This window comes from Polypterus senegalus, chromosome 12 (assembly GCF_016835505.1).
Source record: "Polypterus senegalus isolate Bchr_013 chromosome 12, ASM1683550v1, whole genome shotgun sequence".
In the NCBI taxonomy this organism is placed as follows: Eukaryota; Metazoa; Chordata; class Cladistia; order Polypteriformes; family Polypteridae; genus Polypterus; species Polypterus senegalus.
In genome coordinates, this window is record NC_053165.1 from 48,904,181 (window position 1) to 48,917,591 (window position 13,411).

At 41.3% G+C, this 13,411-nt stretch overlaps 1 protein-coding gene across 2 annotated transcripts in view; it reads right to left on the reverse strand.

The window, feature by feature from the left end:
• The window catches only part of cfap100 (cilia and flagella associated protein 100), a 48,762-nt gene that overhangs the window by 18,336 nt on the left and 17,015 nt on the right, over positions 1-13,411 (reverse strand). For both annotated transcript variants that reach the window (XM_039771111.1, XM_039771110.1), the window contains exons 8-11: positions 9,955-10,035; positions 8,257-8,450; positions 5,662-5,764; positions 3,269-3,326 (exon numbers count right to left, since the gene is read on the reverse strand). In XM_039771111.1, coding sequence (XP_039627045.1) covers positions 3,269-3,326; positions 5,662-5,764; positions 8,257-8,450; positions 9,955-10,035 — 436 coding nt within the window. The remainder of the gene's footprint in view (positions 1-3,268; positions 3,327-5,661; positions 5,765-8,256; positions 8,451-9,954; positions 10,036-13,411) is intronic.

A 13,411-nucleotide genomic window follows, 5' to 3' on the forward strand; every position in this document is an offset into this window, starting at 1 on the left:
TTTCCTGTATAAATCGTTGGTTGTTACGATAAAAAATGTCAGTTAAATATATCATATAGGAGACACACACAGAGATATTTGAGAAGTGAAATGAAGTTTATTGGATTTACAGAAAGTGTGCAATAATTGTTCAAACAAAATCAGGCAGGTGCATAAATTCGGGCACCACAAAAAAGAAATGAAATCAATATTTAGTAGATCCACCTTTTGCAGAAATTACAGCCTCTAAACGCTTCCTGTAGGTTCCAATGAGAGCCTGGATTGTGGTTGAAGGTATTTTGGACCATTCCTCTTTACAAAACATCTCTAGTTCATTCAGGTTTGATGGCTTCCGAGCATGGACAGCTCTCTTTAACTCACACCACAGATTTTCAATTATATTCAGGTCTGGGGACTGAGATGGCCATTTAGGAGGTTGTACTTGTTCCTCTGCATGAATGCCTTAGTGGATTTTGAGCAGTTTTTTGGGTCGTTGTCTTGTTGAAAGATCCAGCCCTGGCGCAGCTTCAGCTTTGTCACTGATTCCTGGACATTGGTCTCCAGAATCTGCTGATACTGAGTGGAATCCATGTGTCCCTCAACTTTGACAAGATTCCCAGTCCCTGCACTGGCCACACAGCCCCACAGCATGATGGAACCACCACCATATTTTACTGTAGGTAGCAGGTGTTTTTCTTGGAATGCTGTGTTCTTTTTCCTCCATGCATAACGCCCCTTGTTATGCCCAAATAACTCAATTTTAGTTTCATCAGTCCACAGCACCTTATTCCAAAATGAAGCTGGCTTGTCCAAATGTGCTTGAGCAGACCTCAAGCGGCTCTGTTGGTGCTTCCTCTGCATCACTCTTGCATACAGCATCTCCTTGTGTAAAGTCGCGAATGGTTGAACGATGCACAGTGACTCCATCTGCTGCAAGATGATGTTGTAGGTCTTTGGTGCTGGTCTGTTGGTTGACTCTGACTGTTCTCACCATGCGTCGCTTCTGTCTATCTGAAATCTTTCTTGGTCTGCCACTTCGAGCCTTAACTTGAACTGATCCTGTGGTCTTCCATTTCCTCAATATGTTCCTAACTGTGGAAACAGACAGCTTAAATCTCTGGGACAGCTTTCTGTATCCTTCCCCTAAACCATGATGGTGAACAATCTTTGTCTTCAGGTCATTTGAGAGTTGTTTTGTGACCCCCATGTTGCTACTCTTCAGAGAAAATTAAAGGAGGAGGGAAACTTACAATTGACCCCTTAAATACTCTTTCTCATTATAGGATTCACCTGTGTATGTAGGTCAGGGGTCACTGAGCTTACCAAGCCAATTTGAGTTCCAATAATTAGTTCTAAAAGTTTTGGAATCAATAAAATGACAGCAGTGCCCAAACTTATGCACCTGCCTGATTTTGTTTGAACAATTATTGCACACTTTCTGTAAATCCAATAAACTTCATTTCACTTCTCAAATATCACTGTGTGTGTCTCCTATATGATATATTTAACTGACATTTTTTATCGTAACAACCAACGATTTATACAGGAAAATAATGACTATTAACAAGGTTGCCCAAACTTTTGCATCCCACTGTAAGTACCGTAGATGACACATGGGCTGGACTGGCAGTATAGCCAGAAGAGGGGATGGTTCCTTACCCGGATGGGATGCTCCTAGAAGGCAGACAGATCCCGACCAGGGAAGAGAGAGGAACCAGACCCGGAAGAGATGGCCAGAACTGAGAGACGGACAGCCCACCAGAATTGGAAGAGGTTGCTGGGGATTTTCTGTTCTCCCCAGGCGCTGGGTGGCAGCAGCCCTCCATGAAAGCGCCCATTTAGGAACCAGCAGGGAAGTCTGGCAATACAGCCCTGCAGGTGACCATGGGTGCGGCAAGGGGGTGCTATAGGGAGATGTGCTCCCCAATTTATGGGACTTCTAGGTGACCCAGAAGTACTTTCATTAGGCAATCACCCTGGCATCAGAAGTACGCCTGGGTCAGTAATAAAAGGGACCACACTCCTTATCCAGGCGAGACAGAGCTGGGAGGATGTTGGGCAACACTCAACTGGAGGAGGGGAGTGTAGTGGTAAGAAGAAGAAAGCTATTGAGTGCTTTTGCTACTTTGTGGAGGTGAATTTAATAAACCTTACATTGTTTGAACCTGGGACTCTTAGTGTGTTTGTGTTGGGGTACACCGACACCCCTGGGGGCGGCACGGTGGCGCAGTGGTATTAGGAGACCCGGGTTCGCTTCCCGGGTCCTCCCTGCGTGGAGTTTTCATGTTCTCCCCGTGTCTGCGTGGGTTTCCTCCGGGCGCTCGGTTTCCTCCCACAATCCAAAGACATGCAGGCTAGGTGGATTGGCGATTCTAAATTGGCCCTAGTGTGTGCTTGGTGTGTGGGTGTGTTTGTGTGTGTCCTGCGGTGGGTTGGCACCCTGCCCAGGATTGGTTCCTGCCTTGTGCCCTGTGTTGGCTGGGATTGGCTCCAGCAGACCCCCGTGACCCTGTATTCGGATTCAGCGGGTTAGAAAATGGAAGGATGGATGGATGACACCCGTGGGTTCCATCACAGTACATAACAAATTTGACAAACAAGAGAAGACCATTCAGTCAATCACGCTCATTTGTTTAGCTAATAGCTAAGCTGTCCCAATATCTCCTCTAGATACTTTTGAACCTGTGTTGTTTTTTGACTTTGCCTCTTTGGATTTTGGATTGAGAATGTATTTGCTTTTGGAATTGCCTTTTGTAGCCTCTCTGTACAGTAAATCTTTTTTTCTTTTATAAAGATTGTATGTTTCCCCTTATAACTATCTTGGACTTTGATGGTAATCCCCCACTAATATATCATTTTTGAAGGTTTTTAAGACATTGTGTTTGGGAACTCTCGAGATACACAACAAAAGTACCGATATCAAAGCATGGTTTCACTGTTGATTTACTCAGATGGTAGAGAAGAGGGAGCAAAAATTAGAATAATGAGGGTCCAGACCAGTTAATCTTTCTATGGTTAGCTTGACTGGACTGGCAACTCTAAATTGGCTGGTTGATGCAATGACCTCCCACCCATGTCTGGCACCCACCTTGCTTTCACTTCCATTTATGATAGATTACAGCTTTTCTCAGTCCTGCACTGGAAAATCTAAACTAGGGTGATGAATGACACAGCATTTACGGGCTTTCTAAGGTACATTAATACACCTGATGGAAAACTTCAATACTATATAGCTTCAACTGTTAAGAGTATTTCTCATGGAAATTTTAAGGATAGAAACAAGCCAAACCTCATCACTGTCAGAAGAAATTGCTTGATCGTCTTCTTTTTCCGAGGACTTCATACTCCTATTTTGAAGAAAGCACAGTCAAACTATACTGTAAATGCATGGACAACATCTGTGTTTATAATGTAACTAGTTTCTAAAGATACCCTATGCCTTAACACAGATCACTAAACTTTGAGGTCTTATTGCTGTAATTATTATAATAAGACCAGTTATTAAATAGATTCAAGTCAATTGTATCAATGCCAAAAGTACAAAATTAACACAATAAAACAGAAAGCATGTTTGGGCAAACATTTCTTAAAGAACATTAAACACGCCATATTTAAATAAGTTTGTTTAACTGTGTAAATGTTCTGGATGGTAGCAAAGATTCACTAGTTGAACAGATGTGCAACTATAGGGGTTGGATTCCTGGAAAGAAGAATGACATCAATCAATCAGCGTACTGTATGTCTAAAACCCACAGTCCCATCTCGAGATCCTTCTTTTTGAATGACGTGAAAAAGGAGGAAAGCAGTGAAGGATTCATGCCATGAAGAGTATCCTGCTAAATCACAATGGATTATTCAAGAGTTGTATTGTAGCAAAACATCCATAGCTTGGGTAACAAAAGAGGGAATGGAAGCAGGCTTCTGAGGACTAAGGAGATGATCTGGGTATGACGAACCCAGTTATGTGAACTCTACACGATAGCAGTAAAATCAATACTCTTGTTTTCGAGTCTTTAAGCCTCTCCTCTGTTCTTTCCTTGGATTTCTTTGGGGATGTTATAAGAGGCCAGTTAAAATAACGTAAATAATATTCTGAGGTTCTAATTGTTTAATGTATCTCTGTGGTATATTTGTGATTATTGTCATTATATCTTTGTTATATTTTCTAATTTGGGATCATTTATTGCTCAGTATAATTGCTCCATTTACCACAGGGCAATCATGAATTAAATTATTTGTAAAGAATAGGGGTAGGAGTTAAATACAAGTTACTGGGGCTACCAATAGTTACAAGCAGCATTAAACCTTGATCTGTGAGCTAATAGTTTAACCTTTTTTGAGTGAGTCATTGTAATTGAGCATTGAACCTCTTACACAAGTAAGCCACACATTCCATTGAGGTTAATAGAGCTAAAGTTAATAACAGTACAGTACTTCAAATCCTTTTCTTCTTTCGGCTGCTCCTGTTAGGGGTTGCCACTGTGGATCATCTTTTTCCATATCTCCCTGTCCTCTTCATCTTGTTCTGTCACACCCATCACCTGCATGTCCTCTCTCACTACATCCATAAACCTACTCTTAGGCCTTCCTCTTTTCCTCTTCCCTGGCAGCTCTGTCCTTAGAATCCTTCTGCCAATATACCCAACATCTCTCCTCTGCACATGTCCAAACCAACGCAGTCTCGCCTCTCTGACTTTGTCTCCCAACCATCCAACCTGAGCGGACTCTCTAATGTCCTCATTTCTAATCCTGTCCATCCTCATCACACTCAATGCAAATCTTAGCATCTTTGACTCTCCCACCTCCAGCTCTGTCTCCTGCTTTCTGGTCAGTGCCACCATCTCCAACCCATATAACATAGCTGGTCTCACTACCACCCTGTAGACCTTCCATTTCACTCTTGCTGATATCCGTCTGTCACAAATCTCTCCTGACACTCTTCTCCATCCTGCCTGCACTCTCTTTTTCACTTCTGTTCCACAATTCCCATTACTCTGTACTGTTAGTCCCAAGTATTTAAACTCCTCCACCTTCGCCAACTCCACTCCCTGCATCCTCACCATTCCACTGACCTCCCTCTCATTCACACACATGTATTCTGTCTTGGTGGTCCTACTGACCTTCATTCCTCTCCTCTCTAGAGCATATCTCCACCTCTCCAGGGTCTCCGAATCCTGCTCCCTACTCTCACAAGAGATCACAATGTCCATAACAGTAATAAACAGTGTTAACAGTACTTCATATACTGATAAGGACGTCTGTTCAAATTCAGTCTGTTGTACATACTGTATATTTGCAACAGAATTAGTAGAAATAAAATCTTAATACAAATAGTCAAATTAAATGGTGTCAAGGTAAATAAAAGCACTTATAATGCATTCCAATGATTAAGGTAAGGAATTGATAAAATATTTTTTTTTCTTCAAAATTGTATCTGTATTATTCAGATGGTGGGCAGAAGTTGGTTTATAGTTGAGTAGAGTAGAGTACACAAGGCCGGCAATTTGAGTGTGCTGTGCTATTATGACATTCTTCTGAGTTAATAAAGCTATTGTAATAATCATAACCTGCATGTCTTTTCCCATTTGAACAACTGTAAACCTACTTTTGTCCACCCATGTATACCCAAATGTAGAATTGTGCTGTAAACAGTAAACAGTCTACTCAGTTCTTTAAACGTACTGTTTTCTTCCAGAGAGTGCCTTCTGACTACTTCTTGATGAATTCCTGGTGTCTCGGAACGAAACAGATTCCTTCCCTGCAGGTGGAGTCCGGCCATCTGCCCCTAAAATAAATAATATAGTTTTTAGACTGCAAAAAATGGGCTTTTGAGAAACTTAACTGCTCTTGGCATCATCTCATTACATCATTATAGTTTATACAGCATGTATATTGTGGCCTATGACGTGGTGCTCTTTTGACCCTAAGAAACAAAAATATAAGAAAAGCAAAGGTTTTATTGCAACTAAATTTCAATAAAGGTGGCTACAGGACAATACAGACAAAAACACAACAAGTGAGGCACGAAAACAAAATAAAAAATGAAATACTATCTGTGCCTTCTACCTTTCACCCTTCTTTGCCCCTCTCTCCTTCCTCCTGCCAAGTGACACTTATCCACTCTCCAACCAATGCTAGGTTCACTGAAGCAATGGCCACTGGTCTGTTTTATACCAGATCCCTGGACTACTTGCTCAAATGTATGTCAACGTCAGGCTTAGCCCTACAAAACCCCTGAAGCTAGTCTGCTCAGAGTTCCTTCTGGTGGCCTAAGCTATGCCATTCAGACTATGGCCCATTTTTAACCAAATGGCAAGACAGCCCTGCTGGGGCCTCAGTAGCGACCTCCCACTGGCAGGAATAACAAGGGTGCGGAATTTGAAAATGGCGCCCGTGATTTGAGTAGACGTGTTCTGTGAATTGAATTATATACAGTAAAGTTAATAGACTGGTGTGTGCAACACTTCAATCCCTCTTTAAGTACTTGCTTTGAAAAGCTGCCGAGAGGCTAGTAACAAGTAGTAGAATGTCAGCACCACCTGCTAGAATGCTAGAAATGCTACAAGCTTGAGTAGACTTGATTTACTCATGAATGTTTGCAGATTACAAGTGAAGTCAAGTTGTGGAGCATGCACCGATACAATGTGTTGCTGCACCCACTACATGACGAAACAACTCGGGATCCCAGTTGGCAACCCCCCCAGGCAGACACGTGGTCCAGTCCCCCCCTATCTGCCACAGCCAGATGTTACGTGGGCGACCCCTTGGCCTGGTCCAGCCACTTGGGTCCCCAACAATGAGGAGCCAGGTCACCCTATGGAAATCACGCCCCATAGCCATAGTGTTGTAACTGACATTCCCTCACAATGCAGGTAATGTGCCTCACCTGGGACTCCATGAACAACTGCTCATTCGATACAAAGTCAAACCAACGGTACCCAAGGATTTTCCGGAGAGAGACAGTACTGAAGGAGTCCAGTCTTCATCTCAGGTCACTGGATAGCGTCCATGTCTCGCAACCATATAGCAAGACAGGAAGCACCAGGACTCTAAAGACTTGGATCTTCGTCCTTTTTTCATTGATATCGGGAGCACCACACACTCCTTTCCAACGACCTCACGACCTCCCCATGCTCTCCCAATCCGTCTACTGACTTCATAAGAAGAGTCACCAGAAACATGAATGTCACTGCCAAGGTAAGTAAACCTCTCGATAAGGTCAACACTCTCTTTGCAAACAGACACACTGCTGATGGCTGTGCCCAAGAGGTCATTAAAGGCCTGGATGTTAGTTTTTATCAGGACACTCTCAAGCCCAGACACTCAGACTCCTCACTCAGTCTCTTGAGAGCCCTGATCAGAGCCTCCATTGACTCCACGAAGATCACAGCATTGTCAGCAAAGTCAAGATCTGTGAATCTTTCTTCACCAACAGATGCCCCACAGCCGCTGGACCCCTCAACCTTGCTCAACACCCAGTCCATACAAGCATTGAACAGAGTAGGAGCAAGAACACACCCTTGACAAATCCCAGAATCAACTGGGAAACACACAGAGGTCCTGCCTCCACTCTGCACAGCACTCACAGTACCAGTGTATAGGCCAGCCATGATATCGAGCAACCTCGAGGGAATCACTCAGACCCTCAGGATGTCCCACAGGGCAGCTCGATCAACTGAGTCGAACGCTTTACAAAAATCGACAAAGGCTGCAAAGAAACTGCCGATATTCGCGTTTGCACTCCATGAGAACCCTCAGTACCAGGATGTGGTCGATGGTAGACTTCTTGTGCGTAAAACCAGACTGTTCCGGTTGTTGGTAGGTGAGCAAGTGATCACAGATCCAATTGAGGACGACCCTAGCAAGGACCTTACCTAGCAGAGAGAGCAGTGTTATCCCCCTGTAGTTGCTGCAATCCAGGCAATCACCCTTCCCTTTCCAGATAGGGATGACAAGTCCCATTTTCCAGTCAGGATGATGCCAGTCTTCCAAATGCAAGCAAAGATTGCTTGCAATGTCAGGAGGACTGCCTTATCATCAGCCTGGAGAGGTTCACCTCAGATACCACAGATCCTACAGCCTTTCCCCCCCTCAGCTGGTTCACCACCTGTGCAGTCTCAGTGAGATTGGGTGGTTCACAGCTAATCGGAGGATCAGTCACAAGGACCTTCGGTATTTTTCAAATCAGATCTTCCACTGTTAAGTGTAATCTATGCAAGAAAACAATTTACAACAGTAAGCAACACACTTGGCAGGCAGGTTCCTTACGGGACTTACTTTTGGCAGATGTTGATGATGCCGATTTTTTCCCTTCTTCCACTTTCTGTTTCTTTTTGACTGCCACCTTGGCTTTTTTGGATTCTTTTTGCTTTTCTAGGTATTTCTGTTGCCATTCTTTAGGGGACATCTTAATGAGAAAATGTTTGTACATCTTGTAGTCTTTAAGGATCTCTTCATACTTGGAAATCTCACTGAAGTAGAGAATAAAAGTGGAAAAGATGGTGGGATTCAGTGTTTAAGGTAAGGCAGTGCTAACCAAACTCAGTCCTGGGGACCCACTGTGGGTTCAGGTTTTTGTTCCAACCAACTTCCGTTTTTAATTGGACTCAAAGCCCAATTCAGTAAGCTGCTATTTCCCAGTTTCTGTGTTTTGGAGTCAATGGAGAAATAACAAAACTTAAGTTTGGTAAATTGTTATTAAAATGCACTAAACACTGTGGTGGGCTGGCACCCTGCTCGGAGTTTGTTTCCTGCCTTGCGCCCTGTGTTGGCTTCAGCAGACCCTCGTGACCCTGTAGTTAGGATATAGCGGATTGGATAAGGGATGGATGGATGTACTAAGTACTTGTAAGGGGATAGGGTTGTTTTTTTTTTACTGATTTTCATTCTGGTTTTCCAGTTGTTCGGATTGCTTAATTTATCATCTACTAATTAGTGGGTCTGATGCTAAAGTTATTGCAGCCTTTCATCATTCAGTGTTGTTTACCTGGCTGTCAGTTCTGTTTGTTTTAATTACCATCATTAGGATACAATGAAGGGTGCAAACTGCACAAAAAAGCGAGCATTTAAAGCAAAAATAGAAATATTTCTAAATGTCTTATAAGTATAAAGAGCATACTGCTGTACTTTTCTAAAGGCAGAATAAGAGAAGAGAAAAAAGACCAACTAAGTAAATGATATCGATTATTATCACTAATTGTGAATTTGGCTGGAATAAAAACTTGCAGCCACAGTGGTTCTCAGGGCCGAGCTTAGGAACCACTGAAATAAGGTAAGCATGGCACTACATATGACATTTTTCAGATATAGTAATACCTCAGCAAAGCAAATGTGTTCCATGACTTCAGTTTGTTATATAAAATATTGTAATTGAAGGTAAATGTATCATAAGAGGAATATAAATGTGTATTGCAGTGGGGAGAGGGGGCTCCACACACTTTCATCTACCAAATCCTATGACTGTGCATTCACTCTGCCAGGTGCACCTCATACCTATGATCAGAGGTAACAGGACCTGCACTCACTTCCCTAACTCCATGAAGCGGTCCATGCCAGAATCCTTAATAAAACCGTGCCAGTGGCTATGCTGTCGTGCCATTAGATTCTAGCAGAGGAGATTCAGCCCCAACTTTGTGGCAGGTTGAAGTACATTGCTCTCTCTTCAAGGGGCAGGTAAAGTACAACACTGATTAAGATTCACTATTAATCAAAACTTTGGATCATCCAGAAATGTTCTTGTTTTTGATAAAAAAAAAAAAATCCATACCCTTTTCATGAAGATATCATTTTATGACACTTTTTACTCTGATAGAATTTGTCCAGCATGTTGATAAAATAAAAAGCAATATCGTTACAATATGCATCACAATGAAAAGTGCCATAAGGTGATATTGCCGGAATGACTGAAAGTAAAGTGAAACTTCTTAAAACAGAAAACAAAATTATTTCAATTTTGTAATCAGCTCAATATCTTACCTCTTAATTCCAACTATCTTTGCAGAGATTCGTTTTATTTCAGATACTTTTTCCAGCTTAAGTTTTGTTTCCATCTCAGCACTGTGGAAATATAAAATCGTAGAAAAATTCAAAATGTTGTGCATCTATCCATTTTCTGAAGATGCTTATTTTCCAGCAGAGCCCTGGGTTGGCATGGCCTATCCTGGCAGCAGTTGGTACAAGGCAGGAATCAACCTTACACTTGAATGTTAGCTTAATGCAGGACTCTCACATGGGCACAGTTAACTATTTGTGATTTGGGTGGAAATTAAGAGACATGGGAAAAAATCTCACACTAACTGAGATCATGCAATATTTACACAGAAAACAACTGAACTATGAATTGGACTCAGGTTTCTGGAGCTGTGAGGGAGTAGTACATAGCAATGCCTCATTAAGGTGTCCTGATTAATCATTTTATGTAATCAGAATTTGACATTTATTCATCATGAATATTTCTCTCTGGGGCAGTTGCTTCTGTTGCAATGAAATATCGTGCAATTCTATTAGTTGCACACTAATTAAATGTTATGTTGACTTTTTGTAAATCAACTTTTGTAATAATAATAAAAATAATACATTATTATAAATATCTACCTTTCCATTATTTAATGCTGCTTTTTTTTTTTTTTTTGGTTCAAGAGTCCAGGGAAGCTGCAGTCTACCAAGGATGGGGCACCAATTTGTACTCCCTCATTGTAACAGGTAATTAAAGTTTCTGTGTAAATAACTACTGGTTAGGTAATGCACCATAAATAAATAAATATGCAAAATTTCAAACAAACAGTCACTGTAACCCGATTTTTGGTCAGTGTTATTTTTTAAAATCTAAGAGTTCAGGGGAAAGTATAATAGTGTTTACTGTGGGGTCTTTACAATTACACCAAATGGAAAAACTACCTTTTTAAAAGTGGCATCTTTCCAAAATGTATATAAAAACATAATCATCACAGCCTTCTATATATTTAACTATAAAAATAAAATGTATACAGTAATCCCTCGCTATATCGCGCTTCGACTTTCGCGGCTTCACTCTATCGCGGATTTTAAATGTAAGAATATCTAAATACATATGACGGATTTTTCGCTGGTTCGCGGATTTCTGCGGACAATGGGTCTTTTAATTTATGGTACTTGCTTCCTCAGTTTGTTTGCCCTGTTGATTTCATACAAGGGACACTATTGGCGGATGGCTTAGAAGCTACCAAATCAGAACATGTATTACATATTAAATAAAACTCCTCAATGCTATAAGATATGCTTCCCGCGCGGAACTTGATTGTTTTCTTGTCTCTGCCTCTCTCTCACCCTCTCTGACATTCTCTCGCCTGGCGGAGGGCTGTGAGCAGAGGGGCTGCTTGCACAGAAGCTGTTTGCCTAGTGGATAAGAACGCACCTCTAAGAAATGCCGCTTTATCACGGTGCTTCCAAAAACACACTTATTGATTTTTGGATTGTTTGCTTTAATCTCGCTCGCTCTCTCTCTGACGTTCTCTGCGCCTGACGGAGGAGATGTGAGCAGAGAGGCTAAAGGCAAACTTTAAAGCACACGTATTGATTTTTTGATTGTTTGCTTTTCTTTGCGAGCGCGAGCTCTCTCTCACCCTCTGAAATTCTCTGCTCCTAAAGAGAAGATCTATTTGCATTCTTTTAATTGTGAGAAAAAACTGTCATCTCTGTCTTGTCATGGAGGACAGTTTAAACTTTTGACTAAAATGTGTTATTTCATGTCTAGAGGGCTCTAATAATGTTAACAGTGTGGGAGAGTTTCTAAGGGCTTAAAATATATAAAAATAACCATACAAACATATGGTTTGTACTTCGCGGATTTTCATCTATCGCGGGGGGTTCTGGAACGCAAACCCCGCGATCGAGGAGGGATTACTGTACTTCAACATCTGACCTTCCATCCGTAAGGGAAAAGAAAAAAGTGCTTGAAACTGCCTGCCTGGTAAAGTAGAACATGTTGACTTCATTTTTAGCAGCATATTTTTTCTCTACAATTTGAGATTATATATACCATTTAATTTTGTGCTTTGTTTTCTGGTATCAGCTTACATGTAAGCAGTCCTATTTCTTAGGAGTTTTATATTTAACTAGTTTGGGACTTCACATAATTCAGAGGTGCGTTTCTAGAGTACACCATTTATCTAAAGCTGATTGGTGAAAATGAAAATATATTCAAATGGGTATGTAAATGAGCCTAGCTGATAAAAGGACGTGCTCTATGTATGATTTCTTCAGTCTGCCATGCGGCATTATCAAGAGCATGTGGGACTCCACCTGTAGATTTAAATAGAGCATGTCCACATTTGGATTTCATTTATAACGATGACTCCAGACTCTTCTTTATTTATAAAGTGTTTTCTGCAACATATCCATTTACTGAACCAATTTAGTTTAAGGGTAGTAGAAAATTAATGTCAATCCTCAATGGGATGCTGGGGGTTTCATAAATATAAGCAAACAGCAGCTGTGTGTGAGCAGGACAGATCAGTTAATGGGACTTGTGCGAATTAAGAGGTCTAAGCTTCATTTGATTAAATAATTTAGTATGACATTTAAGGGAACTGAACAGGACAGAAACACTATGACTTTCTGAATGCCATAATTTACTGTTTAAACTGTCAGTCATGACACATTTCCATGAACTGTCATCAATAATAGCTTCTGCTTTTCCTGTATCACACCCAACTTTGGTTGTTCTGTCTTCCTCTTCAAACACCCATATATTGTAGCTCTACACTTAACATTGACTCTGCCAGAAGTAAGTTTTTTTTCTGCATAAATCTTTAATTATGTGGTGACATAGTGGTTACCACCGCTGCCTCACATGCCTGGTATTCAAATCCATGTGCCCAGGCATTGTCTGCATGGCTTTCCTTCTGATTATTGCAGCTGTCCACCCATATCCCCGAAGGCATGCGTGTTAAGTTAACTGGTAACTCTACAATGCCCTGCTGCGAGTGAGTGTAGAGGTATGCATGTGTGAGCCCTTCATGGACTGGCGCCACATCCAGGATTGTTAAAACTTTACTCTGACCAGTTTGAGAATATGTATATGAATCGTCAGCTATAACCACACTAATTCACAGAGGGCACTGCTTAATGATGTGACTGACCACAAGTGGTATGGAAACAAGAGTAAGCAGTACATCAGGTCAATTGATTTGTTTTGTTTTTCATTTAAGTAGTATTAAGATACATATTTAATTACAATCTTGTTAAAATAGCATTTGAGTGTGGTGGTGTGTTGCCTGTTCATCAGACATACAAGTAACTCTTTTAATGTACTCTGTACATGTTGTAAACTACTACCACCACTACTTAACTACTGTGCATGTCTTTCAGTTACTTTGAGGGACTGGGGCCCTCAAACAAAACTCTGGAAGAACATGCAAACTCCCAGTGGCTGCCCTGAGATTAAAATCTAGTC